The sequence below is a fragment of the Pelobates fuscus genome, chromosome 5 (assembly GCF_036172605.1).
Source record: "Pelobates fuscus isolate aPelFus1 chromosome 5, aPelFus1.pri, whole genome shotgun sequence".
In the NCBI taxonomy this organism is placed as follows: Eukaryota; Metazoa; Chordata; class Amphibia; order Anura; family Pelobatidae; genus Pelobates; species Pelobates fuscus.
The window spans coordinates 313,162,834-313,188,928 of NC_086321.1; the positions used below are offsets into that span (position 1 = coordinate 313,162,834).

Here is a 26,095-nt window from a genome sequence, read left to right on the forward strand (position 1 = left end):
GGTGTGTGCCTTCGGTCCTGTGTGGTGCGTGTGGTGTGCGGTGTGGAGTAATCCCTTTGCGGTCTGAGGTAGTGAGTGGTATGCGGGTGCGTGGGTGTGAGGTGCGTAGGTGTGTAGGGTGTGTGATGCTACTCTAGGTAGTGGTTAAGGTGGTCCTCTCCGGGGAGAGGGAGTTTGTGTGCCTACGGTAGTATCTGGCGGTGTCCCAGTGGATAGGTCCTAGGGTACCCCGTCTATACCCCGCAGTATCAGGTGTGCACAATGAAAGAGGTGGGAAGCGCGGCCGGGCGTCGGTCAGCTAGGGCGAGGCGCCTACTTAGGATGTGGGTGAAGTACGTCGGGTGTGTCCTAACTGGGTTGTCCTGTCCGTCCACGTTAGTGTGGCTAGGGTGGCTAGGAGGGAGGGAGGGAGGGGGGGAGAGAGGGGTCAAGATTCCCCGAACGGTGAAGTTCTCCTGGTCGGGCTGCCCCAGGCCCCTCCGCAGGGACCCCCCACCCAAACCTATGCTAATGCCTCCAGTCCCATAGTCAGAGTACCTGATGATGGTCTGTGAGTCATTCCTTGTAGTGGAGCATTGTGTGATCTCGTCAGCGTTCTAGTCAGGGTGTCTGCGGATGGTGATGATTTGGAGGTGTGGGGCCCGCAGGGGAGAGCCAGGGCCAGCCTTCGGTGCTTCGGTTACCCTCTGGGTATTCCAGGTTGACCCGGGGGCCCTGGGGCGGGTCGCCTGGTGAGTTCCATCTTCTCCTTCTGGTTTGCCTCTGCGGTAGTGGTCTCGGCTCCAATGGAAGAAGCACCCAGTTTGGTATGGGCGTCGGTGGTAGGCCTAGGCGTTGCAGGAATGGGGGTACCTCCTCAGGCCATTTGGCTATGACCCATTCGTTGTTATGCCTTCCTTGGATGCTGAAAGGGTAGCCCCACTTATAAGGTATGTTCTTTTCTCTTAGCAGGGTGGTAACTGGTCTCAGGGCCCATCTAGCTTCCAAGGTCATTGGCGAGAGGTCATTGAATAGCGAGACCTCTGCGCCTCTAAAGTTCAAGTGGGGTCTCGCTTTTGTCATAATCAGTTCTTTTAGTGGGAAGGAGTGGAGACAGCAGATTATGTCTCTGGGGATCCCTTCTTTGGGTCGGGGCCGGAGTGCTCTGTGCGCCCTGTCGTATTTTATAAGTGCTTCTTTGAGTATGATACGGAATAGGGAGGTGAGTATTTCCTCTACGTTCTCCCCATCTGGTGTCTCCGGTACCCCTCTTACCCTGATATTATTTCGGCGTCCTCTGTTATCTTGATCCTCTAGTTGTCTTCTCATTGCTAGGATCAGAGCCCCTTGCCTTTTCAGGGCTGTGTCAGTAGCTGCAGCATGGGTTTCGGCTGTCAGTTGCTGTTGCTCAATGGTGTGTATGCGGGCCTCGTGGGCCGCGACGTCCGTTTTCAGACCAGCCAGCTCTGCCTTAATTGCCTTGTGTAGTGAGGCGGTGAGGTGTTGCAGGTCATCCTTAGTCGCCATGGACATCGTTATGCGCTTGAGATCCGCGCCGATGTCTGCCAGCGTGGTGTGGTCGGAGCTGGCGCTCGATGAGGCTGGTGAGGAAGGCGCCATTTTGGAGGTCGGGGATCCCGGGATGGGCCCGGCGGTTGCGTGGAGGTAGTCATCCATCGGTCCGGTCTGTGACCCGGGTAAGGTGTTCCTCGGGGTTTGTGGCTGTTCAGCCCGTTTGGTGCAGCCCATTTGCGGCGGTGTGCGAGGCGGTACGCTATAATTATTGCTGGTGTGGATCGGAGCTGTGGAGTTAAGCAGCCATGTTCTCCGGCATCCAGGCCACGCCCCCCTTAAAGCTTATTTTAAAACTTTTTTTAACGTTAACCCCTAGTTAGCCTAACACTAAATCCCCCAATTCCCCACTAACTTCCACCCACCCCAGCTAGCTAAATATATCATTTTAAAATACTTAAATTAATTAATAAAATAAATGTAACCCCTGAGGGTTAAAAAGAAAAAATAATTAACCCTCAGGGGTTAAACAAAAAATCAGATCATAGTAAAATGTAATCCCTGCCAATTGATCACTGTAGTCAGTGATCAATTGGCTGGGAAGGGGTTATTTTTTTATTAAAATGGGTAAAGGGGGGTGGGATTTTAATTTAACTTTTTTTTTTCACTAGGGGGCAGGGTCAGCACTGATCCATCTCCCTGCACTTCACACTGAACCCAGAAGTGCAGGGAGGCGGAGGTGAGTATACAGAGCACATGTGCTCGCTCTGACATGCTGTCAGAGCGGGCATATGTACTGGGACAGCCCGATCCGGTGCTCCCGGTCTGCCTCTAATACACGATTGCGGCGATCTGGGGTTAATTTTACCGCGTGACGGACGAGGTCCGTCACTCGTCATTAACACATTCCCCTGAGTGACGGACCTCGTCCGTCACTCGTCCTTAAGGGGTTAATTCATATTATGCACAGTGCTCTGTCCGTTACTATATGTGTGTATGTAATCTGTATAAATTAACTCAGGTGCCTATGGCCTTTGATTAGGTCCTGTATCCGGTTGTTTTGGTATTTTTTATTTTTTTTTTATTCTTTATTTTTGTGCATAGCTTAACAGTACATGCTTTTCTAGCCACGATAGCTTACACAAGCTTAATAATCATAAACAATGTTGAACAGAGCATGGCATTTCGAATAACAGCGAACCTTTTTTTTTTTTTTTTTTCAGTTACTAGTAGACACATAAGGTAGAGTAGTCAAGCATTCGGTAACATATATTTAAACAATAATTTGAACTTAAGAGAGAACATGAGATGTATATGTTGGTTCTGTATATTTTCAGTAGCTAGTTATGTCAAGCTGGTTTAACTAGCTGGCAGATACGAAGCTTAAAACAGTTGCTTCAGTTGGTAAAGTGATAGTTGTTTTAACCGTAAAAGCTACATACTGTGATGGTCCGCTGTGCCTGTTTGGGGTGTATGAAAAAAGAAAAAAAAAAAGAAAAAATTATACATTTAAGCTATTTATAACCCCCAAGGGTTAACCTGTGAATTTATAGCAGTGCCAGCAGGTGTGATGTTTGCAAAATTGGGTTATCAACCGGATTTACACGTCTGCATTTAGGTGTTGGACTAGTCTCCAGTAACATTTAAGTGAAGGCAGACAGCTAGTAGTTATCAAAACATAAATAAATTTAAAACAAAAATCAAAACAATTACTAAGACATCTTGGTACCAGTAGGCAGGGTTATGACTGCAAGTCCTTGCTCGAGGGTATGCGGCATTGTCAGCCAATACCTTGGCTTGGTAAGTCCCTTAGTGGCAATACGAGGTGTGGTTTGTGCCCGGCGTCCCGCTCGTCCTTGGCTACAATGGAGGGTAGTATCGTTGTTCCCCGGGTGTCTGGTGTCAGTAGTGGGCGTGTGTCCTTCTTCAGGTAGGTCGAGTGTTAGGTAAATTAATATACTAAAGTAAAAATGTATAGCTGGTCACAGGCTAGACGTGCTGAGTGTAGTTACTTCTTGCCACTAGAGGGAAGAGTGTCGTAGCCATAAAAAAACTAAAAAGTTATCATTTCTCTTTTTAAAGGGGTGGTAAAGTAAAATGTTATGGGTTTAACGTAAGGCAAAATAGGCTAGCGACCATGTGAGTCACGGTTGGTGGCTGCACCTGTTCAGGTGGTTGCGGTTGCATAGGCATCCGAGGTGCTCCGTCAGGGAACAAAAGGGGGGATGTTTGCCGGGTCCCAAGAGTGAGAGGGCGTTTCAGATTGATTATCCCGAGTAAGTGCATCCAGGGGTAGCCCCAGGGCTGGTAGCCCTTGGAGGTTGTGGACGGCATGCGGAGTTGCTCCGTGATGCACCAGCAGTGTACGGGAGAGCCTCCCCTGGTAGCGGATGTTATTCTGCTGGAGAAGTGCCGTGAATGGCCGGAGCGTCTTCCTCCACGCTAGGGTGCTCCCCGAGAGGTCGGCCAACACAGTGAGGGGCATATTCTCAAAGTTATATGGTATTTGTCCCTTCAGTGCTGTGAGGACTGCAGTTTTGTCTGACCCGCTTTTAAAACGAACCACCAGGTCCCTGGAGGCAGCTTTCGGGGCTCTGATGGGTTTGGGTATTCGGAATTGGCCTTCGATCGCCACTGCTTTAGCCTGTCGGGGGTGTAATAAGGCCCCTATCAGGTGTCTCACAAAGTGTGGGAGTTCAGCGTCCGGTATCTCCTCCGTCACCCCCCGCACCTTTATGTTATTTTGGCGCCGGGAGTCCTCCTGGGCAGCAACTCGGCATCATGTAGCTGATTTAGGTGTCGTAACTCCTGTACTGTTTGCTGGAGCTCGTTTAGTTGCTGGGAGTGCTCTGTGGTGGTGTGTTCGAGTTTCCCGATGCGGCCTGTGAGGCCCCTCAGGTCCCCGCGGATTGTAGCTATGTCCGCTGAGATGTGCTCTTGGAGTTCGGCCAGCATCTCCTTCAGGCCAGATTTAGTCACCGGGGACGCCTCTGGGCCCTGTGGTCTTCGTATGGGCCTCTCTGGTGCCTGCGGGTATTCTATTTCGGCTCCCAGTGAGTCTTCATCCGAAAAATCAGAACAGCCTCCCGTGAGGGCGGCCATCTTGGGCCCGTTGGTGCCATGCGCCTGCCGCCAAAGATCTCCAATTGTGAGCCCAGGGCTGGCCTTGTCAGGTCTGGGCTTTTTTGTTTTTCGGCCCATCTTAGTCCTGTTGGCAAGGGTAGTCCCCCTGAACACTGTGGGTGCAGGTAGGCTGATTTTCTTTGCCCGATTTTGGCTCTCTCGGTGGGGAGCTCTAGGAACGTGCGACCAGTCGCTGCAGCGGTCGTTGTTTTGGTATTTTAGTTTATTCTGTTGGTTTATTCACTAAACAGTGAGTTGGAACATTCCCCATATCTCCTCTGTATCTTGCCTGCTTTATCTTGTTTTGGTCCTGGACGGTTCCACTCTGTGTTGGGGGTCTGTGATTCTGGGACCCTACAATTTAGATATCTATGTATATGTTTTGATATTGCCGGTTTCGATACATTGGCTGGTTTACCGCTTAGGGGTGCTATTATCACTACAATGGGTCCTGTTTTTATCTCTACCATGATTATTAAGACATAGGGTTGGCTTCTCAGCCTTACGCACCCCCCACCCCCCGCCCTTTTATTTTGTCAAGGGTACCTATAGGCTGAGGACCACTCTAAAAGGGGCTGTGACCTTCACTGGCCTGCCTGTCTGCACCGCCAGTGGGTCCTGCAACTACTGTGGATTGTATGACTTTGCTTACTGCATGCCTACAGGACTACCCTCAGGCACGGCTGCCTACATACCGGGGTTGGCCTGCATTGACTGTGCCTCACTGATTGGCCTGCTGTGACTGTGCCACACTGATTGGCCTGCTTTGACTGTGCCACACTGATTGGCCTGCTTTCTCTGTGCCCCTTGATTGGCCTGCTTTGACTGTGCCACACTGATTGGCCTGCTTTCTCTGTGCGCCTTGATTGGCCTGCTTTGTCTGTGCCATTATCTCTGAATGCCAAGCCTACCCACTACATACTCACGCTTGTGCCTAACATGCGCTGCCTCTGCCACTATTTTGGGGTGCTGCCCCGTTTATTCTGATGGTGACTATACACCTGGATGCCTCATGGCCTGAGTTTAACCCCCTACGGACCCTTCTACCCAGGAACACTATTTGCAGGCAATGATTCATGCGGCGGATGCCGCATCCAGGGGAAAGGCTTTGGGCCAGGTTCCCTCAATCCCTTCTAGGGTGGGGCACTAGAAGGGCCCCTCAGATGGCAGACGACTCGGCTGAGTCAGACTCTCCTAGACGAGAGCAGGCAGGTGCGCAGAAGCGCTACTGGAAGAGTGAAGGCCCTGAACCACACTCCCGGAAGGGTAAGGCTCTGGCAAGGCATCTGGGCCCGATGGTGTCGGCCAGGCACAGCCACCTATATGGCGCAGGGAAGGAGGTCTCCGTACCCTTCCCACCCATGGCAGCCGTAGCTGAATGGCAGGCAGACCAGTTCCCCCTCAGAGGGAGGGGATGATTGGAGCGAGGACTATGACATCCACACCCTAGTGGCAGGGTGAGACAGGGGACACATCCGCGCCAGGGGCAACGACGAGTGTAGTAGACAAGGCTGCCTCCCCGGACGCCTACGGCGAACCCTGGTTCAACCCGTGGTAGATTTGACATATAGTTCTTTGGAATGGTCTCTACCCGCGATTTGTGCGATTTGCGCGATTTAGACGCAGCGGGGTCCGCGGACTGTTGGAGTGAGGAATCTGCAGGAAACGTCAGGCAGAATGCCCAGGCCAGGCTCCCGGACAAGTTAACCATGCCCCTGGAGTTCGGGACCGAGTCGCCACGTTTATGACGTGCACAGGACAGGACCCTAAGATAGGGGTCGAGCGCACCCTATGCCTGGCGTAGGACAGACTGCGGGTCATGCTGGGCCCTCTATCCAGGAAGCTCACCTAGACCTGTGTTCCTTATGGGACTGGGCCCTGCGCCCCTTTGCCTGCCGGGCAATAGGTGGGTTTCTCTCTGCACGGAACACACATGGATATTGGGGTTGGAGCAATGGTCCTACTGGCTAAACTTCGTCCCTTCAGGGACCCGTTATAAAGGAGCTTCATGGGCAGGTGACTTGGTTCATCCCATCGCGAAAAACCCAGTTTTCCGTGAGGACGATCTTTCACCGTGAATCGTCCTTTCTCCCATCCTACCACTCTCGGCCCTTCTCCTCACTAGGATCGGCCAGTGTTGGAGGGAGTTGGGCTAGGGGACATGTGTAACGGATCGCCTGGCACCCCGACTGGGTACCTCCGTTGAAGGATGCTCCTAGCGCTTCCTGAGGACTCCAAGCACTGCAGCAGACACCATAACCACCGTAGACTCCTCCAGAGAGCAGAACAGGAACCAGCGCTTACAAGAGCTTAGCAGTGATTTAGCAAGGGAGTATGGCAAGCATAGCAATCCCCTGTAGCAGATTCCCCCAATAAGAGACGGCACTCCAAATTGAGGGTAAAGTAGAACTCTGGTTTAATGACATACACTCTGCTTTTATGCAATTCTCCCCTGCAAGGGAGACGCCCACATACAATTATGCATTACCCAATCACACAGTGGTTACATCCCACAGATTCCCTCCCCTTAGCCTGAGAGGTAACCCAATTATCCGTACAGTTTAAACATACTTTCATAACTCTAAAACCATACATCCAATATTAATAAAAAATCATAGTTAGAAGTCACATTTGGCCGACCGTAGGCACATTTTCATGCCCACAACAGTTCCATGGATTTGGGCTGTGCGGTCGGTCTATTTTACACCGAGAAAATGACTAAGTCCCATTCGAACGAGCGTTTGAATCTTCGAACGGGACTTAGTCTCCAGCTGCGGTGTCGAAGAAGGTACGGGTCAGCGGTGTTCGTGCAATTGAGTAGCCGTAAACAGTTCCATAGATTTGGCTGCACACACCGCTGACCACGTTCAAATAAGTTAAAAGGGCCGCCGCCACGTGTTCGTTTGTCGAATGGCGGCCACTTCGACTTCGGCTGCATTCGAAGTGCCAGTTTAAAAGTTGTAACACTGCTCCCAAATGTTTAAAGGGCCAGGAACAGCATGCAAAAATCCATTGTGCCCAAATAAACTTCTTACAGGGTTAATACACCCCAGGGCCATAGTCGCAGGGCAGGAGACTAGCAACCAGGCTTCTCCAGTTCACAGGGGCGATGTTGGTTCCGCCACAACATGCATGTCCATTCTGTAGACTGCTCGAGGATTTGTCATGCAGTTCTCATACCACCGACTTGACTTCCGCCGGCTCCAGTCTCCTTACAGGTGCATCATTCCCCCATGGACATTGAGATCCGAACTCTGTTCGACCAGGCCAGGCCCAGTGGAATCCGAACGCGCAGAACTTCTTCACCTCGATTTTGGGGTATAGATAAGGTAGGGGATTTTTTTCCCATCCGGTGTTCAACCCGAGAATCTTAAACACCATCGTGGGACACCATTATCTCTGGCCACGAGATTGGTTCACTGGATCGGTAGGATGCTTATCCCTCTGTCAAGTGCCGAAGATTTCGCCGTTTTCCCTAATTGGCCTCAACAATTCTCCTGTCCTACGCGTGTCATGTTCTCTCTCTGCATCTATCTGGGTGATCTACCCGGGCCCGGACCTTTTTGGCTTCATGGATGAACCAACTGGTCCAGACCTGCTTCTGCGGGCTCATGGATCAGGTTTGTTCAGCGGTGGACGCTCTCCTCCACGTGGGTTCGGCATTGGGAGCTCCTTCTGGGGTGCTGAGGCACTATCGCGATCGGCCTGGGGCCCAGGTATTGGTTGATGCCACTTGTCGGCATGATGGATTCTGATTTCTTTTCAGGCCCTGTAGCCAGCGTTCTGGACTTTCGGTCACTCCTATTTGGCCTGGGACGCTAGTGTCATTTGGATTCTATAGCTAGATCAGCGGTCCACGTATTGATTAGAGGTCTTCCCATTGGTCAGGATTCACTGGTTGGCGGATGTCTCAGTGTGATTGGCATGACCTCCGAGGCCTAGGTGTTCTCTCTCTAGGACGTACGCGCAGTTTATCTTTCCTCCGGGATAGGCCTGATCCTCAGGACTTTTCCTTTGACGTTGTTTTGCCATCTTACTATGTCTTATTTGTTCAGACGTGTTTCGGCGTCCGGGCCTTAGATGTCGACGCTTCTTTTTCCTCTCCGAAAGGGGTAATTTTCAGGATGGCTATACGTACTAGTCGGATTTGACAGCTATATTCTTCACGTATTTCCACGGCCCTCCTAGACTCTGCGTGGCGACAACTCTGAATCGTAGGTGGCGATCCTTTCCCTCTTCTCTTTTCGCGTTCCGGTCAGTCATTGATTTCTTTGTCAGAGATATCCGGTATCATCTCCTACCTTGGTGCGATGGACTTAGGGTTGGCACTGGTGTGCTGTATTCGACCTTCAGAACATCTTCGGTTAGTGGCGCGGCGGCTCCAGATTCGTGCATGGCGGGTGCATCTCGCCAGCACATCATGCATTTACTTCTGTTTCCGAGAACGTACCCTCTGCCTATTTTAGGTTAGACCAGTGGATATAGTTTTTCGTTCGCTTTGCTGTCTGAGCTTTAAAACAGCAAATATTAAGCCTCCTGTCATGTTATAAAATTTTAGATTATAGTTACACTAAAGCTAGAATAATCTTAATTTTATTAATGACAGGAGGCGAATATTTGCCTCCCAGTTTCACCCTACCCTGGTTCCTTTTTTGACCTCCTCTAGCTGGTAGTCTGTTCTCCAGGTCTGTGTTTAGGTACGTCAATTATTTGCCTTCCTGAGGGAAGTCAGGGTATGATTTTGGGTATGTTGTACTGTCTGTAAGTGATTGTGGGTCTTTATGTTTTCACAGTACATTTCATTCAGTGTTGTATTGCCGGTAATTGATTATGGGTCTTCATGTTATCACAGTACATTTCATTCACTAATCAGTGTTTCGATTTTGTTTCTCGTTTCAGTTTAATGGTTCGTCTACTGATCCAGGTTCAAAATTTCTTCAAGATAAAGTTCAAGGTTTTATCTACTGTTCTACGTTCGTTTTGAGTTGGATGTCAGTCATCAGCTGACTTCATTTGAGTTCTTAGGATGCTACTGTTGAGTTTTTTGTTCATGTATATTTTTGTCGCAGCTTGAAAGAGGAAATAGTTGGTTGGGAGGGGCCTTTTATGGTTGAATTACTTTTTTCTTATTGGTTGTTTTTTTTCACTGTTAATGTGCTGCTGTGGAGTTCTAGTAAAGAGAGACTTAAGCAAATATTTGCCTCCTGTCATTAATAAAATTAAGATTTGGGGGCGGGGCCTGACTGCCATGGTGGAGAGACGTGTAATGCTCGAGCTCCTCTCCAAATCTAACAAAATAAGCATTTCTAACCTCATCTAAAACCTACAAAGCGATCAACATACTCCCTGTAAGGGGTACATCACCCGGTGGAGGTAGGAGATCCGACGAATCACCGCCACAGCAAACCCTGAAACATGCGGCCTAGAGGGAACCGGACGGGAGAGGCGGCCGATCTCCCAGACCGGTGCTGCCCAAAGGCCCACGCTAACATGATGGTGCCCCGTTACCTCCCCCTCTGGACCGGCGGGGGTGATCCCGGTCCACATCGAGGGGCCTGTACTGACATGCTGGAGACAGGGGAAACAGCCGCCGAACCCACAGAGACAGCTAATGACTTTCTAAACATGGCGTCAGCCACGCGGCACCCTGACCCCGTTGAAGACCAGGCAGACTTGATGTACAGGCTAGACAAAATATTAGAGAATTTCTGGATTAAGCTGGAGGAAAGGAGGTATCGGATCGAACAAGGTCAGCATCGATTACACTCACCCCCTCAGCTGCAAACAGCCCCACGGCGGACATCCTCGGCCCAAGCCGGGAAGAAAGCCCTAAGATGGCGACGAAGCAGGAGGCTCTCATTCCTCCGACGGCTGCAAATGAGCAGGCGGAAACCGCCCCAAGCCATGGCAAAGGCTTGTAAAGAGCCCGGAGCTCACCAAACTGCCTCCCTATTTAAGAGGAATACAACAAAGCAACGCCCGCCTACAAACGATCTCCAGAGACTGAACCGCACACCAGGCTTGCGAGGCAGAGCGCCGCAAACACCCCCGATATCCAGCCACCGATCAGGCCAAACTAATCCGGAGACACACCGGATGCGAAGCACTGGTATACCCACAAGACGCACCTACCGAGCGGCTGAAGCTGCTGCTGGGACCGTTCGTCCTTCATCTGAGCTGGGCGCTCATCAGGAGGAACTCCTCCATAGCCTGCCATACACCCAGGGAGAAGATCGGAATCCGGCGGAACCCTGGGCCCACGATCCTGTTGATGGGATCAATGGCAAAAGGGCACGAGCGCCTACTAAGGCCTCAGGCCGAAGACAGACGACCCCTGAGCACGGCGACACCGCAGCGTCGACGAAAATCAGTCGTCCTCACCATCGGAGAAGGCATATCTGCAGACCGGAATGGACCTCCGACTTGGCACAGCTCCACGAGGCCACCATCCCGAGCCACAGCAGACGAGCCGCCGGCAACCGAGCAGCTCTCATACCCCGCGGAGTGGGCTGATTCCATTGATAGACACTAACGGACATGTCAGCTACAGCCTGGCGATATGACTAGCGCTTAGCTAGGACTTGGGACGTAAATTTTGAACAAAGTCTATTGAATTCCTTATGTTTGCTCCTGTACCTTACCTCCGTTGACCAGTTTAGCATGACCTTATGAGGTTCCCTGACACGCAAGTAATATGCTAAAACAATGCCTAAGCCAGTTAGCCTAAACAGTGTACTTCTGCAGATCTCGTACCTTATGAGCATAGTATACCCGCCTGCCCTAACGCAGTTACATGGCCTCATACCACAGCATAGCGGGTCTCACACACGATATCTTAGACTCTGCAAATGCTACGCACTCTAGCACAAAAACAGCCTTGCCATGTGTTACGTTACTCTGCTATAACCATGACACAATTCTATAGTATATGTATGTCTAGGCTAGCACCCTACACACTGAGCAGCAGGCTCTTGTAAATGCATTATAGGTTAGGCAATAGCTACTCGATGGGTCTGCTTTAGATTTAACACATTTATATGTTACTGAAAATATGTCTTAAGACTAGTATGATAAGCGGTGCCCTGAGCGGAGGTTAACATTATTCTACGAGATACTATGCTACCAACCAAACTGTAAACACTACACGGGTCTTCCTGCATATTTACACTGCATTCATTGCTATTACTGTGCATCCCACTGCTGGGCTAGAATACTTTTGACTACTGTTGTTCACATTGTTTTAATTCAGTCTCCATAGGCCAGCTTTAGCCTGTACAGTTCAGCCTGTATGTTCTTATTTAATCATTGGATTCCCACTGTTAAGCACCAATTATTCTTATTCTTGTTCTTCTAATCATTATATTAACCAAGCTTGTATTATTATGTTTACATGACGCCCACAAAAAACAAAAAAATTTGGCAGTCTTTCTTAGGGATGTATTGTGTACCATCTTGCTGACAATTACTCATGTTACCCCACTGTACCCCCTCTTTATGTTATGTACCCCATAACGCAAATGCCATAATAAAAGAAAGATTTACAAAAAAAAAAAAAAAATTAAGATTATAGTTACACTAAAGCTAGTATAATCTATACTTATTATACAGTCTGATGTGACATATTGCAGACATCACAAAAGTGATAATGCCTACATATACTGAACATTAAGTATCTAAGCAAACTGGATGTACACATTGCCTCATTTTTTTGTTACATTGGTTTTCTTCAGATTTTTTTTCTTTTTTTAAATATGTTTTGTTACCTATGAAAAGAAAAACTAGATGTACCGTATTTCCTCTGCTATGTCCACTGTATAACTGCTCATTATTCACAAATTTTAAAGAATGATATTGTACATGATATATCAGATATATCATTTCCATCTGACATTCACAATAAAAATGGTATTGAAAAAAAATCCCAGGGAGACGTAATGTCCTCCCCCAGCCCCCACCCATGAATGTAATCGAAGTATAAGTCATTGACATGCAGTTGTTATGGGGAAATGAGGGGTCCTTCAAGGAAATATACTCAAACATGTTGTGAACTAGGGATGTGCATGGGCAAAAAAATTGGTTTGATTCGGCACTTCCAAAATTCTGAACTTTGGCAATTCAGGACTTTGGCAATTCTGAACTCCGGCACTTCAGTTCGACACTTCCGAAATTCGGCAATTCAGGACTTTGGCAATTCCCTAACCCTGCCCCTAACCTTACCCCTAACCCTACCTTTACCCCTGACCACCACAAGCAATTACAAATCTAGGGTTAGGGGTAGGTTTAGAGTTAGATTCCTGTCATCATTCACATAATTTTCCCTCCCTCTATTGTTTTGCCACTTTTCAGAAATCCCAAGCACTTCGGTTCGACACTTCCAAAATTCAGCACTTCGGTAATTCGACACTTCAGCAATTCGGCTCGGCACTTCCGAAATTCTGCATTTGTCAATTAGGACATTCAGAAGCACCCAAATTGCCGAAATGCGTCTGAATTTACATTAGGAACAGAACTAATTGCAAGTGTCTATTGTGAACAACATCATTAGTAGCAATCAGCATAATTTTATGAAAGAACAATCATCTCAAATGTACTTAATTGCATTCTATAAAGAGATAAATGGAAATAGAGATAAGGGTTGTGCATTTGATGTGGTCTATTATTTAAGGCATTAGATACAAGGTTTCACAAATGGTTACTGTACAGTTACAAGTTTTCAACTACATGTGTCTTGACTCGTTCTGTATGTGCAGCAAGTTATTTTAGATACTTTAAATTGCTCTGGGAGGAGTAGTTCTGGTATGTCACTTCTGTGCATATTCTTTGCATAGAGGGTCATTCATTCATCATCTAACACCCAATGAATAACCAGAAAGATCAGCATCTGACTTCTGCAGCTCTGCAGAAGCTGGATGTGTGTCACCAGCTGTAAAGGAGGCTCAGCTCCCTCTGGACCCAGGTAAGACGGCAAACTGTTGCAAAACGGTTTGCCCCATTATTGGGGAATGCCACCAGGCTACTCCTAACCCTTTATCATAATAAAGTATGAGTAAGATATTACTTTGCTGCAGAGGGATTTGCAAAAATGAAGGGCCTGGACAGCCCAGTGGCAGATGAAAATGTAATATAGATAAATGCAACGATATGCATTATGGGTTGAGGAAAGCACAAGCAACATATACCCTAAATGGTACTGAGTTTGAGAAGCAGTAATTGAAAGTACTTGTCAGGTTGCAGTTGCTACGGCTAGTAATATTATCATTCATAAAAGGAATATTACTTCAGTAGACAAATGTTTATAATTTAACACATTGCATCTCTGCATCATCTCACCTGTGCTCTCTGAACCATCTCATCTGCTGTCCCAAATCTCTCCTCCAGCAAACGGCGCAAATGCTCTGATTCAAACTCTAGCTGCTGCCGTATAAGATCAATCTGAAGAGAAAACTGAGGGCAAATTTGAAAAAAAAATGTGGAGAAGGTGAAATAGAACCAAACTAATGAAGCCATATTGAGTAGGTGAATAGGAAAAGACACACATTGGAAACACAAAAAATGTAGAGTCAACAAAGCATGATAAGAAAGCACAGACGCAATGTATTAAACAAACTGATTTAGGACATAGAAAATAAAATGTGGCAAAGAATTAGAAGACACTTCTCTCTGAAATGTTAAACCTCTTCTTACCGTCTCCACACGAGGTAGTTCCTCCAGGCGTTTGGACAGATTTTGGAGCTGGGAATAATACCAGAGTTTTTCCTTCTCCTCCTTATCAATCTCCCCCAACAACAGAACCCTGGAATATGAAATTTCCAGGCAGATATAGGTACAAACACACAACTAAGACATTTGCATATGTATATTTAGCTTTAACAGAGTTATGATAATGCAGAATGAATAGAGAAATTGGTGTGGTTGGTCTTGTAGTAAAATATGGGACATAAGTCAAGTGCAGATACCATAAAAAACTGTTTTACTGCTGGTTCATACTCATGAACCGAACAAATACTTATGCTAATGTCTAACGTGTAAGAATCTTTTATAACGCGTAGCTTGTCCATAACTTTTTATTGTAGCGAGAATCTAAGCAGATATTTATGGAAAAGGAAAGTGAAAGGACAAAGGAAGGGGAAAGGGAAGAGGGGAAAGGAAAGGAAAGGAAGAAAAAAAATAGAAAAAAAAGGAAAGGAAGAAGGAAAAAAAAAAAAGAAAAGCATAAACGCTGGACCCTCACAGAATAGCAATGTCATGTACTTAAACTGAACCTCAAACGAGATCACACTAACTATAAGCTTGACAACCTACACATGTTTAAACTAATCTACCAATGTTATTAAGCAAGTAATTTTTGTATGTGTTCTCTTAAAAAAACAAAATGTGCTGTTTAATCTGCCATGCCTTACAATGTTAAAATGTTGTGAAAAAGCATGCAGCTGCTGTCGTGGCCCTGTATGCCAAATGTTCTTTCATGCACAATGAAAATAAAGAATTTATATAAAAAAAAAAAAAAACTGTTTTACAAAACATATTCAAGTCTGAATTTACCAATCATAACAAATACAACTTAATCTTAAATCATAGATAATCAAATTCTATCTATATATTGTGCTAGCAGAACTGACCAGCAAATGTCAAGATTTCTCTAAAATCAGAGGTTAAAAACCAGCCTTTTCCCTTCCTCTCTGTCAATTCAGTTTGTGCTAAACCTGTGCCGATCAGAACAGAGATAAGCAGGCTGTGTGTGGCGAAACCGACCTCGCCACGTGTCCTTGGAGGGGGCTGATTGCCCGCCTCTTGCCTTTGGACTATGGACCAGACTTTATGGGAATGTGATACCCCAGATAGCCATACCATGGAGCCTATTCATATAATGAAAGACTATGGGAAAGACTTTAGCTCCATGGCAATTGTACTGTGTGAGTAGGATCTGCGCGCTATTCGGTAGTTTTGTGCGTGCAGATCCCAGCTATCTGGGGATAGGTGAAATGTCTGTGTGTTATGTGTAAATGTGACTTTATGTATTTTAAAGTGTTTTATGTTGTTTTGCAACCATGTGGTTAATGGAGTCTGCCTTTAGTCCTGGGTAATTGGATTACTTCTCCAATTAACTCCAGGGCAGAAGGGAGGAAACCAGGGTGCATTGTGGGGATGTTTTTCTGCCAGAAAGGAACAAAAGATACTTTTAGTAACTTTTGAACCCCTGGTCGGATTCATGCCATTTTTTAATATGTTGTTCCCCTGAATGGATTGATTGTGGATATGTATTTTTATGTGAATGTGATGTATGGTTTTAAAGTTATGAAAGTTGTGTAAAAGTATATTTTACACTGTATGCATAATGTGTTACCTCCCACACATCCCCTCCCCTTAGTGTGACACATAATCCCATTATGCATACAGTCATTGGTTCTTTTATGCCTCCCCCTGGGTGTGGCCTGTATGTGTGAGTTGGAAATAAAAGCCAGGCTGGATGAGCCAGTCCAGAGTTCCTGTTTTACCCTCAAAGTGATGTGTCGTCTCATTATTGGGGGAAGGATTTATTGTATGCTGTTCCAGTTGACTGCTAGGAGTACAAGCCTATTCGTATGGTTCCTATTCAATGGTCTACAGCATTCATACGCTTGGGAGAATTTAAAGGTTTCTCGGATTCGGTGATTATGGTGTCTGCCAGAGTGCTTGGAGTCCTCAGGAAGCACTAGGAGCATCCATTAACGGAGGTACCAAGTCGGGGTGCCAGGTGATCCGTTACATTGGTGGCAAGCGGTGGGATGGCGTCCTAGTGTGAGGTAAAGCAGCTCAGCGACACTGTTTGGATTTACAAATTGAGGGCAACGCTAGCAGTCGTGCAGCGCCCCTGGGAGCAGACAAGTATGGAAGGTTCTGGCTCTGGAGATGATTGGCTGGCCGAGGTGAGGCAGCGAGTGGCCGAGTATGGGGATGATATACCCATGGAGACACGCCGGGTGATCTGGAACCAGGTCATGGCTGAGCGAAACACAAGGCTGGACCGAGAATTCCGGTTGGCAAAAGAGAGGAAGTATGCTCAGCAGCAGGAGCGGTACAGCAGCCGAGTAGAGGCTGCATCCGAGGAGGTTAGCCGTCTTTCCCTGAGGCGGCGGGAGGAACCCGAAGTGGGGGTCCTCATAGACTGGTCCTGTGAGGAACCACAACAGGCAGGTAGAGATGGGACCAAGGTCTCTCCACCGGGCCCTTACTCACAAATGTTGCGGGGCCTCACGGATTGGTCCTGGGAAGACCCACAGATGGCAGGTGGAGATGGGACTGCGGTCTCTCTACCGGCCCTACAGGGATGCTGGGCAGTCGGCCCAGATCCCCAGCGGCAGTGTGCGTTACAGGGAGCTGAAGGTGCCGTTCTTGCTCCCCAGCGGCAGTCTACGGTGCAGGGAGAGGAGCCTGTTATCCCCTCTCCCCAGCGGCTGAAGGTGTGTAAGGGAGAGGAGTTTGTTATTCCCTCTCCCCAGCGGCAGCGCAGCTCACCAAGGGGAGACAGTAAGCCCCTCACCAGCGCAGATGGGACCGTGGTCTCTGCGCCCTGCCTACAGGGAGTACAGAGGGTCAGCCCTGCTCCCCAGCGGCTGAAAGTGTGTAAGGGAGAGGAGTTTGTTACCCCCTCTCCCCAGCGGCAGCTTAGCACACCAAGGGGAGACAGTAAGCCCCACACCAGCGCAGATGGGACCGTGGTCTCTGCGCCCAAGTTACAGGGAGCTGAAGGGGCCGTCCTCCCTCCCCAGCGGCAGTGTGATTTGTTGGGGATTGGGAGCCCAGTCTCCATTCCCCAGCGGCAGAGTATCCAGCAGGGAATGGAGAGCCCAGACCCCTTTTCCCCACAGCAGGACTCTGTGCTGGGAGGAGAGACAGTCGGTCTCCCTCCACAGAGACGGGAAGTATGTATGGGAGAGGAGATTGTTACCACCTCTCCCCAGCGGCGGATCATTAATGTACAGGGAATAGAGAGCCCAGTCTCCATTCCCCAGCGGCAGAGTGTTCTAATGGGAGAGGAGCTGGTTACCACCTCTCCCCAGCGGCAGCTTAATGTACCAGGGGGAGACTGTAAGCCCCACACCTGTGCAGATGGGACAGTGGTCTCTGCACTTCCAGCACAGGGGGTAGGGACGGTCGGTACTTCCCCCCCACGACAGGGCTGTTTAGCCAAAGGGGAGACAGTCGGTCTCCAGCAGCAGAGCGGTGTAACTCAAGGGGAGACAGTCGGTCTCCAGCAGCAGAGCGGTGTATTTAAAGGGGAGACAGTCTGTCTCCAGCAGCAGAGCTGTGTAACTAAAGGGGAGACAGTCGGTCTCCAGCAGCAGAGCTGTGTAACTCAAGGGGAGACAGTCGGTCTCCAGCAGCAGAGCGGTGTAACTCAAGGGGAGACAGTCGGTCTCCAGCAGCAGAGCGGTTTATTTAAAGGGGAGACAGTCGGTCTCCAGCAACCAGGCTCCAACCAGACTACTCCCGTGGTAGTGCTGGCAACAGGACAGAGTACCGCTGGTCTCTGCCCCCTCAGCAACCTACCAAGGCAGCCTACCAGTCCCCCACACAGCCGTGGTGAGGCACCTGAACCTGGACAAGATTCTCCCTCACCCAGGTGTAGTAACTGTTTATTGTGGGTGGGCTGCTCTGCTGTTTCTGTCTTGTGGGTGGGCTGCTGGACTAACAAGGGCACTGACCGGCAGGAGGTCAAGTACCCTGTTAGTCTGGGGGGTAAAGGGGAGAAGTGTGGCGAAACCGACCTCGCCACGTGTCCTTGGAGGGGGCTGATTGCCCGCCTCTTGCCTTTGGACTATGGACCAGACTTTATGGGAATGTGATACCCCAGATAGCCATACCATGGAGCCTATTCATATAATGAAAGACTATGGGAAAGACTTTAGCTCCATGGCAATTGTACTGTGTGAGTAGGATCTGCGCGCTATTCGGTAGTTTTGTGCGTGCAGATCCCAGCTATCTGGGGATAGGTGAAATGTCTGTGTGTTATGTGTAAATGTGACTTTATGTATTTTAAAGTGTTTTATGTTGTTTTGCAACCATGTGGTTAATGGAGTCTGCCTTTAGTCCTGGGTAATTGGATTACTTCTCCAATTAACTCCAGGGCAGAAGGGAGGAAACCAGGGTGCATTGTGGGGATGTTTTTCTGCCAGAAAGGAACAAAAGATACTTTTAGTAACTTTTGAACCCCTGGTCGGATTCATGCCATTTTTTAATATGTTGTTCCCCTGAATGGATTGATTGTGGATATGTATTTTTATGTGAATGTGATGTATGGTTTTAAAGTTATGAAAGTTGTGTAAAAGTATATTTTACACTGTATGCATAATGGGATTATGTGTCACACTAAGGGGAGGGGATGTGTGGGAGGTAACATCTATGTCATTGGTTCTTTTATGCCTCCCCCTGGGTGTGGCCTGTATGTGTGAGTTGGAAATAAAAGCCAGGCTGGATGAGCCAGTCCAGAGTTCCTGTTTTACCCTCAAAGTGATGTGTCGTCTCATTATTGGGGGAAGGATTTATTGTATGCTGTTCCAGTTGACTGCTAGGAGTACAAGCCTATTCGTATGGTTCCTATTCAATGGTCTACAGCATTCATACGCTTGGGAGAATTTAAAGGTTTCTCGGATTCGGTGATTATGGTGTCTGCCAGAGTGCTTGGAGTCCTCAGGAAGCACTAGGAGCATCCATTAACGGAGGTACCAAGTCGGGGTGCCAGGTGATCCGTTACACTGTGTAACTCTGCTAAACTCTCCTCTGGGTGTCTCTCCTGTTTGGATTCAGCCTCATGCAAAGCAAGGACTGCAAGAGGAAGAAGGGAGGAGTGGCAGGCTCTGCATGGGTGCAGCAGCAGCAGAACAGAGAGAAACAGCCAGAATCAATTTTAGCAGCATGATACAGAACTTACAACATTAGCAGATGTTTGCATCATAAAGTATATGTTAAAAACGGCACAGACTATTATTATTATTATTGGTATTTATATAACGCCAACTAATTCCACAGCGCTTTACAATATTAAAGGACCACTATAGTGCCAGGGTCCCAATCCCGCCGGGCTGAGGGGGAGGAAGGGGGTTAAATACTCACCTTTCTCCAGCGCCAGGCTCCCTTCGTCGCTGGGGACTCTCCTCCTCCTTCCGTCGTCATCGGCTGAATGCGCATGCGCGGCAAGAGCCGCGCGTGCATTCAGCCAGTCCATAGGAAAGCATTCTCAATGCTTTCCTATGGACGCTGGCGTCTTCTCACTGTGAAAATCACAGTGAGAAGCACGGAAGCGCCTCTAGCTGCTGTCAGTGAGACAGCCTCTAGAGGCTGAATTAACCCATTTGTAAACATAGCAGTTTCTGTGAAACTGCTATGTTTACAGTAGGCAGGGTTAATCCTAGATGGACCTGGCACCCAGACCACTTCATTGAGCTGAAGTGGTCTGTGTGCCTAAAGTGGTCCTTTAAGCTACACTTGAGTGCTTATGTAAATCATTTTTTAGATGGAGTTCTATACACTGAACAAAATTATAGACGCATTTTTCATGAGCTGAACTCAAAGATCTGAGACTTTTTCTATGTACACAAAAGCGCTATTTCTCTCAAATATTGTTCACAAATATGTCTAAATCTGTGTTAGTGAGCACTTCTCCTTTACCGAGATAATCCATCCACCTCACAGGTGTGGCATATCAAGATGCTGATTAGACAGCATGATTATTGCAGCATGATAATTTTGTTCAGTGTATGTACCAAACTTGTATGTAGCCAACTTTTTATGTTTGACCAAATCTTTACCAACAAATAAACAATCAATTAAACATTGGAAACTTTTGACCTTTTAAGCTCATTCATGAGATGCACTGTTTTGTTTTTAAGTTAAATTAAAGATTTAGCAAATTGTATCATAAAACAGTTCTGGGCAAACTTTGCTAATTTTTTTTATTGTCGGTATGCTAGTATGCTTCCTGAAAGCCAGGTGTAAAGGACAGAACTAATACAAGATTGACAGTGTGCCTAAGATGGAGATGCCCAGTTGCAGGACAATAGGTGTGGATTTCTACATTTTATTTTATTTTTCCTCACAAATACATATTTATTAAATGTATAGTGGGGGAAGTTAGAAGATAAAAAAAGGCTTTGGCAGAGGCAGCCCAACAGCTCCATTACACAGACAAAAGAAATGAAAAGTGATCCATGGATGGAGCTGGGGGGGAGAGAGAGATGGGGCGGGGGGAGAAAGGGAAACACAGCTTCCAGCAACAGGAGTGGCTCCATCAGGAGGGTACGGCCCATATACTATAAAGGGAACCGGCCATGCTTTGGGATCCGGTTGGTCACATTGTGAAATCCAATAATGGCATGGACCCTAATAAGGTACAGCCTCTCCAAATGCACAGCTGCACTGGGAGGAAGTGATGTCCGATCTATTCCTCCAGTATTCAGAGGAGGCCTTGATGGAAGGGAGAAACTGCCCATCACAGCCACGTGAGTACAGCCTGCAGTCGGTGACAGATCCCCACTGGACCACAGAATCACTATGTGAGTTGTATGTCTATCAGTTTAAATCTCAGTATGTGTCTGTATCATAAGTGTGTGTAAGTGTGTATCTATATGTCTGGAAGCATATGTGTGAGCATATGTGGATTGGTGGGGGCCCAGCAACTGTGTTCTTAAGGGGCCAGAAGAGTTATGATTGCAGCCTTGCAGGGTAGACTGAAAGTTGAGGCAGTGGGTGTGGAGTGGTATGCTGGCACCCCCTAGATGGAAACTGTGTCACATGCAGAGGGGAAACATGAAGGAGTCTCCACCACTAGACACAAGGGAACCATTCAGTATTATTATTGCTTGCTTTTTTTCATTATGGGTACCAATGAGGCCTCATGTTTAAGTTTGGCCTAAGCCCTCACAAAGTCTAGAGCAGCTTTGTGTGTGCATGTCAGTTAGAGTGTGTCAATGTGTTTATATGGATCATTCTGTGTTTCAGCATGTATGCATAAGTTGCTGTGTGTAGGAGACACTGTGTGTGTGTCATTGAGTGTATATGGTCACAATGTTTGTCAGTGTGTTTGTATGGATCACTCTGTGTGTCTGACAGTATGAATGTATGGCTCACTCTATGAATCAGTGTGTATGCATGGGTTACTGTGTGTTAGTGAGGGTACTGTGTGTGTCAGTGTGTTTGTATGTGTCACTCTGCATGTGTGTGTGTGAGCTAGTGTGTGAATGAGACAGAAGCTGGTGTGGGAAATGGGCTTATGGACTTGCCCACGGCACCACATGATCTTGTTACTCCTCTGAAATGATCAAATGCTTATCATTTATAAAAAGTTCAACTTATAATCTTGACTCACATACAGGAGGTAGTGAGACCCTGTTCACGCATGCTTATAATTTCAAGGAAAAGGAGTACATTTACACTTCAGTAACGTAGAGTACATTTTGGTCAAAGTAGAAATGGATTGTGTGCATATTGGTGGTATAGTTTGTAAGCATTATGATGACCCCTGATGCCATTCTTATGCATAACAGTGGTTTATAGCTGCTGTGATTTAAAAAATGTTTCCGCTATAAGAGAGCCCACCAGGATTGTCTATCAACAAGCCTGGAAAAACTTAGTTCTGTGCTGCCTTTGTCAATACAGCAAAAATGTTGTCATGCATAATTGATTTTTTATTTTATATTTAAACTAAATTACCATAACTTTCTGTTTTACATACTGTATATTTAAAGTGGATTACATTCCCCATCTACTTATGGTTTTGAGGTTTGTGATGTCTCATTTGGACCGAGGTGAGTACATGTGGTTAAGACAGCAGAAACCAACAGATCAAGAGGTAGGGGCAAATTCCAGATGTGAAGTCCATCAATTGCAACAGTAAAGGAGAGGCTAGACACAAAAACTGCTTTAGCTTTATTAAGCTAACGTTGTTTTGTTGTCCCTTTAAAACTTCACTGCCATTGCCCTGAATATAGTATACATTATCTATCTCTGTATACCAAGTTGTCATTTTGATATACAACTTTTTCACTTTGAACTTGACCTCACCTTTCTTTATCCAGTTCTACTTTCAGCAGAGAACTTTTTCTTGTTTCCTCTCTTCCCTTGTTCTGTGGGGCCTCTGATTGCAGTGAGGTTACTCCTAAACTTCGACTCAGGATCTCAGATACTTCAGAGTCAAGAGTAGAAGATGAAAACTGATTGTACACCCCAGGTACCTCACCCTGCAGAGCTGGGGGAAAAATGAACAGAGGTTGTCAGTATGAGAGATTAGAGTAATGCAAAACTAAAGAGACACTCTAAAAAACAGGAGCATTACAGCTTTTTGTAGTGGTTATGGTTCCATCGGTCTATAGGGACCATCCCGTAGTTTTCTGTCAAATTATTTTGGAAAGCTGGGGCTCTTGTTTTTTCCTACGGACTGGCACACCTGAATCTGCACTGATAATGTGGAAACTACACTTCTGCATTATCTGATCAAATCCATCATCCCTTGAAAGGCAATGTTAGGTTAAAAGTGCGGGCCTTAACCACCTATCCTTGCCATCGAAGGTTGAACATATTTTTTGTCAATCTTTCTTTTATTGAGGCAGGTGTTAAATGGGGTACGGAATAAAGAGGGGATGTACGTTTGCCATACAGATTGGGATCACATAACACAATGCAACATCTCCTATGAGAGAGAGCCTCGTTTTATATTGATTAAGTGTAACATAATAACATAAACAGTAGTTTAGGCAATGGGTGCAGGGGAAATTACTGAGTACTCATATGGTATTGTTCATGAGTACAACATAACGGATTAAACCTGCTGTAAGTTAGACAACTCGGATTCTGTTTCGTTACTTATTAGCATGGCATTATATTCTTGCAGCAGAACAAGTTAAGTGCTGAGATTAGCATGCCAAGTGGCTGCCCCAATTGCTCCACTGTCAAACATATTTACCTAGCTGTATAGTGTTATAGTGAGGGGAAGCAGGCATATTGCGTGATGCGCAGAGCTGATAACATAGGGCAGGCTGCATCTACATTGAGCGTTTAAGCAGTTAGTCCATCTATGGCACCCAGAGTGGACTGTCAGTAAGCATGCTTAACTCTATAATATCAGATAGTGAAAATGCAGTGTTGGTATGCAACCCAGGCCCCCTGCTAACTGTCCTTAAACTATGTGGTATAATACAAGCTGTGAGAATACAGTTATAGTAGGTGAACACATAGTGCTCCCATTGCAGTGGGATAGCCAACATACGTTTTAGTGTGTCAATGAACGGTAGCATAAAACCGATTAACTCTATAACAGTGTGTGCTTCGATGTTCAGGTGCTTCAGTCCTAACGAACAGGTGTGTATACACCGAGCAGGCTTTGGGCAAGCTAACCGTGTGGGTTGTTATAGCGGCTGGATCTCTCCCTCTCCTGCAGCGCAGTCCTGTACAGCGGTAAGTGTAGGTATGATGAGGCTCGGCGGGTGCTGTTAGTGTGGACCTAGGTGAGGGGTAAGTAAATAGCTTACTCTTTGCTTTTAAGTCCATTATTTGTGCAGTCCACCGACCTGCATGTGAGGGGAAGCGCCTGAAACGGCCGTCTGCGGTAAGGTTGTGGCGTTGTGTCTCTCCGTTATCAGGTCTTTCGTGCAGCAGCGGCAGACAGTGTAGTGTGAGAACGGAGAGTGTGGACGGTCGTTGGACCATCAGATTTAGCCGATACCTCTGCTGGGCATCCTGGGAGGCGGCACTTGGGGGTACCGGTAAGCGGGATGAGTGCGCGTGTGGCGGAGGGTCCCTCCCCCCGCTCCAGGCCTCATTTACGGTCAGCACCTCTTGACCACAGACTCGGGTGCTCCGGGAGGCCGGGTCGTTCCCTCTGTGGGCGCCACGGAGGAGCCTGATGTTACTCCACCACAAGCGGTGTATGGCTCTCCGGCGTTGTGGCTGGTGCTTTGGGGGGGTTAGCCCCTTGGACCTAGATGGGCTCACGCCGTTGGGTGTACGCTGTGTGGCTGTGCCCGGGAAGGGTCTATTCCGTCCCTCTCCTCCTCTCCCCTCTGCATCTCCTTCACACGAAGGCGGAGGTTGGGTTGCTCGCCGCTCCAGTGTCTCCCAGAAGCGGTGAAATAAGGCGTCCAGCCACTCTTGCAGGGATGGGCAGGATGCTTGCTCAGGCTCGTGTTCCTCCGCCGCCATCTTGTAAGCAGGGAGCAGGCCGCTTGGGTTCGTCGATGTGAGTGTTGTTTTACAAGCCAGGTTGATGTGGACCGGGATAACCCCCGCCGGACCAGGGGGGGGGGGAACGTGGGCTCTGCAGATTGTCAGCCGAGTGTTGTGGCGGCGGGAGAGCGGACGTCTCCCCCGGGCCATCCGTGCGTGTAGGCCGCTTGTGGTGGCCGAGCGGTATCTGGCATAATATCAACTTATGTGGCATCATTATGCTGTTCACAGGCTCCTCTGTCGAATGTCAGCTCATGGGCGTCAAGATTAGGTGGCTATGTGGGTAATTGTTGTTTAATTTCTTGTTAGTAGCAGGAGCCGATGTTGCCTGCGTCTGCTCAGCTCAGCGGCCAGGCCCCGTCCCCCCGGTTGAACATATTTTTAAGGATAATGTGGCTGCAGGAGACTGGGTGATGGATGCCTGCGCAAGTCCTGGCTTTTGCAGCACCGCTTCAGAACAATTTGACAACAAACCAGTATACAGTGCTGGAATGGTTATGGTGCTTATAGTACCACTTTAAAATTATTATTAACAGGAAATTTTAAAAATATATATTTCTTTCTTACAATAATCACCATTTAGCTGTTCCAGCATTTCAGGCTGACTGCATGGCCCGCCAACATCTTGTTCAAGTTTGTCCTGCAGATGTTTTAAAACCTCCTAGAGCAAAAAGAAATATAATTTATATTAATTAGTGTTGTTCTTCTACTTGAAAATCCAGAAATTATATATCTGCATACATATGTTATAGATTTGCAAAGGAAAATATCAAGCACCATAAGCGCTGTATGCTGTAGTGGTTATGGTGGCAGTAATCCCCTGTTTATCCTTTAGCAAGTAGTCAAATAGTTTGGCAATGGTTTGAGTTCCTACCCATGGTCGGCTAGGCGCCACTTCCTGCCTCTCAGAGAGCTTTACATTATCTGCATAGAGCTAAGCCTGCAGGGTTTAGCTCATTAGCTAAAAATAATCAGTTGACATTTTCAGCCAATGCCCTGGCTCTGCGCTGCACTATTAAACTATGGAGGAGCTTTAAGTTTCCCTGAAGGCTGAGAGGGGGTGGGAAGCAATGTCCAGCAGACTCCAGGTAAGAACTCCAATTGTTACTACTCTGCACTGTAGGGGTCATGGTGCTTCAGTATTCCTTCAAAAGCTATTTTCATGGACACTTTACCTTGGGAAATCCCATCACAAATATTCATTCCTCCAGAATGTAAGCTCATTGAGCAGGGCCCTCCACCCCTTCTGTTCCTGTACCTCCAGTTGTCTGGTTACAATTACATG

At 47.4% G+C, this 26,095-nt stretch overlaps 1 protein-coding gene across 4 annotated transcripts in view; it reads right to left on the bottom strand.

Moving 5' to 3' along the window:
- APC2 (APC regulator of WNT signaling pathway 2) overlaps window positions 1–26,095 on the bottom strand; it is a 264,775-nt gene that overhangs the window by 115,898 nt on the left and 122,782 nt on the right. For 2 of the 4 annotated variants that reach the window (XM_063455532.1, XM_063455533.1), the window contains exons 4-7: window positions 25,378–25,471; window positions 22,654–22,837; window positions 14,299–14,407; window positions 13,945–14,058 (exon numbers count right to left, since the gene is read on the bottom strand). In XM_063455532.1, coding sequence (XP_063311602.1) covers window positions 13,945–14,058; window positions 14,299–14,407; window positions 22,654–22,837; window positions 25,378–25,471 — 501 coding nt within the window. The remainder of the gene's footprint in view (window positions 1–13,944; window positions 14,059–14,298; window positions 14,408–22,653; window positions 22,838–25,377; window positions 25,472–26,095) is intronic. The other 2 variants (XM_063455534.1, XM_063455535.1) reach the window with 2 other exon arrangements.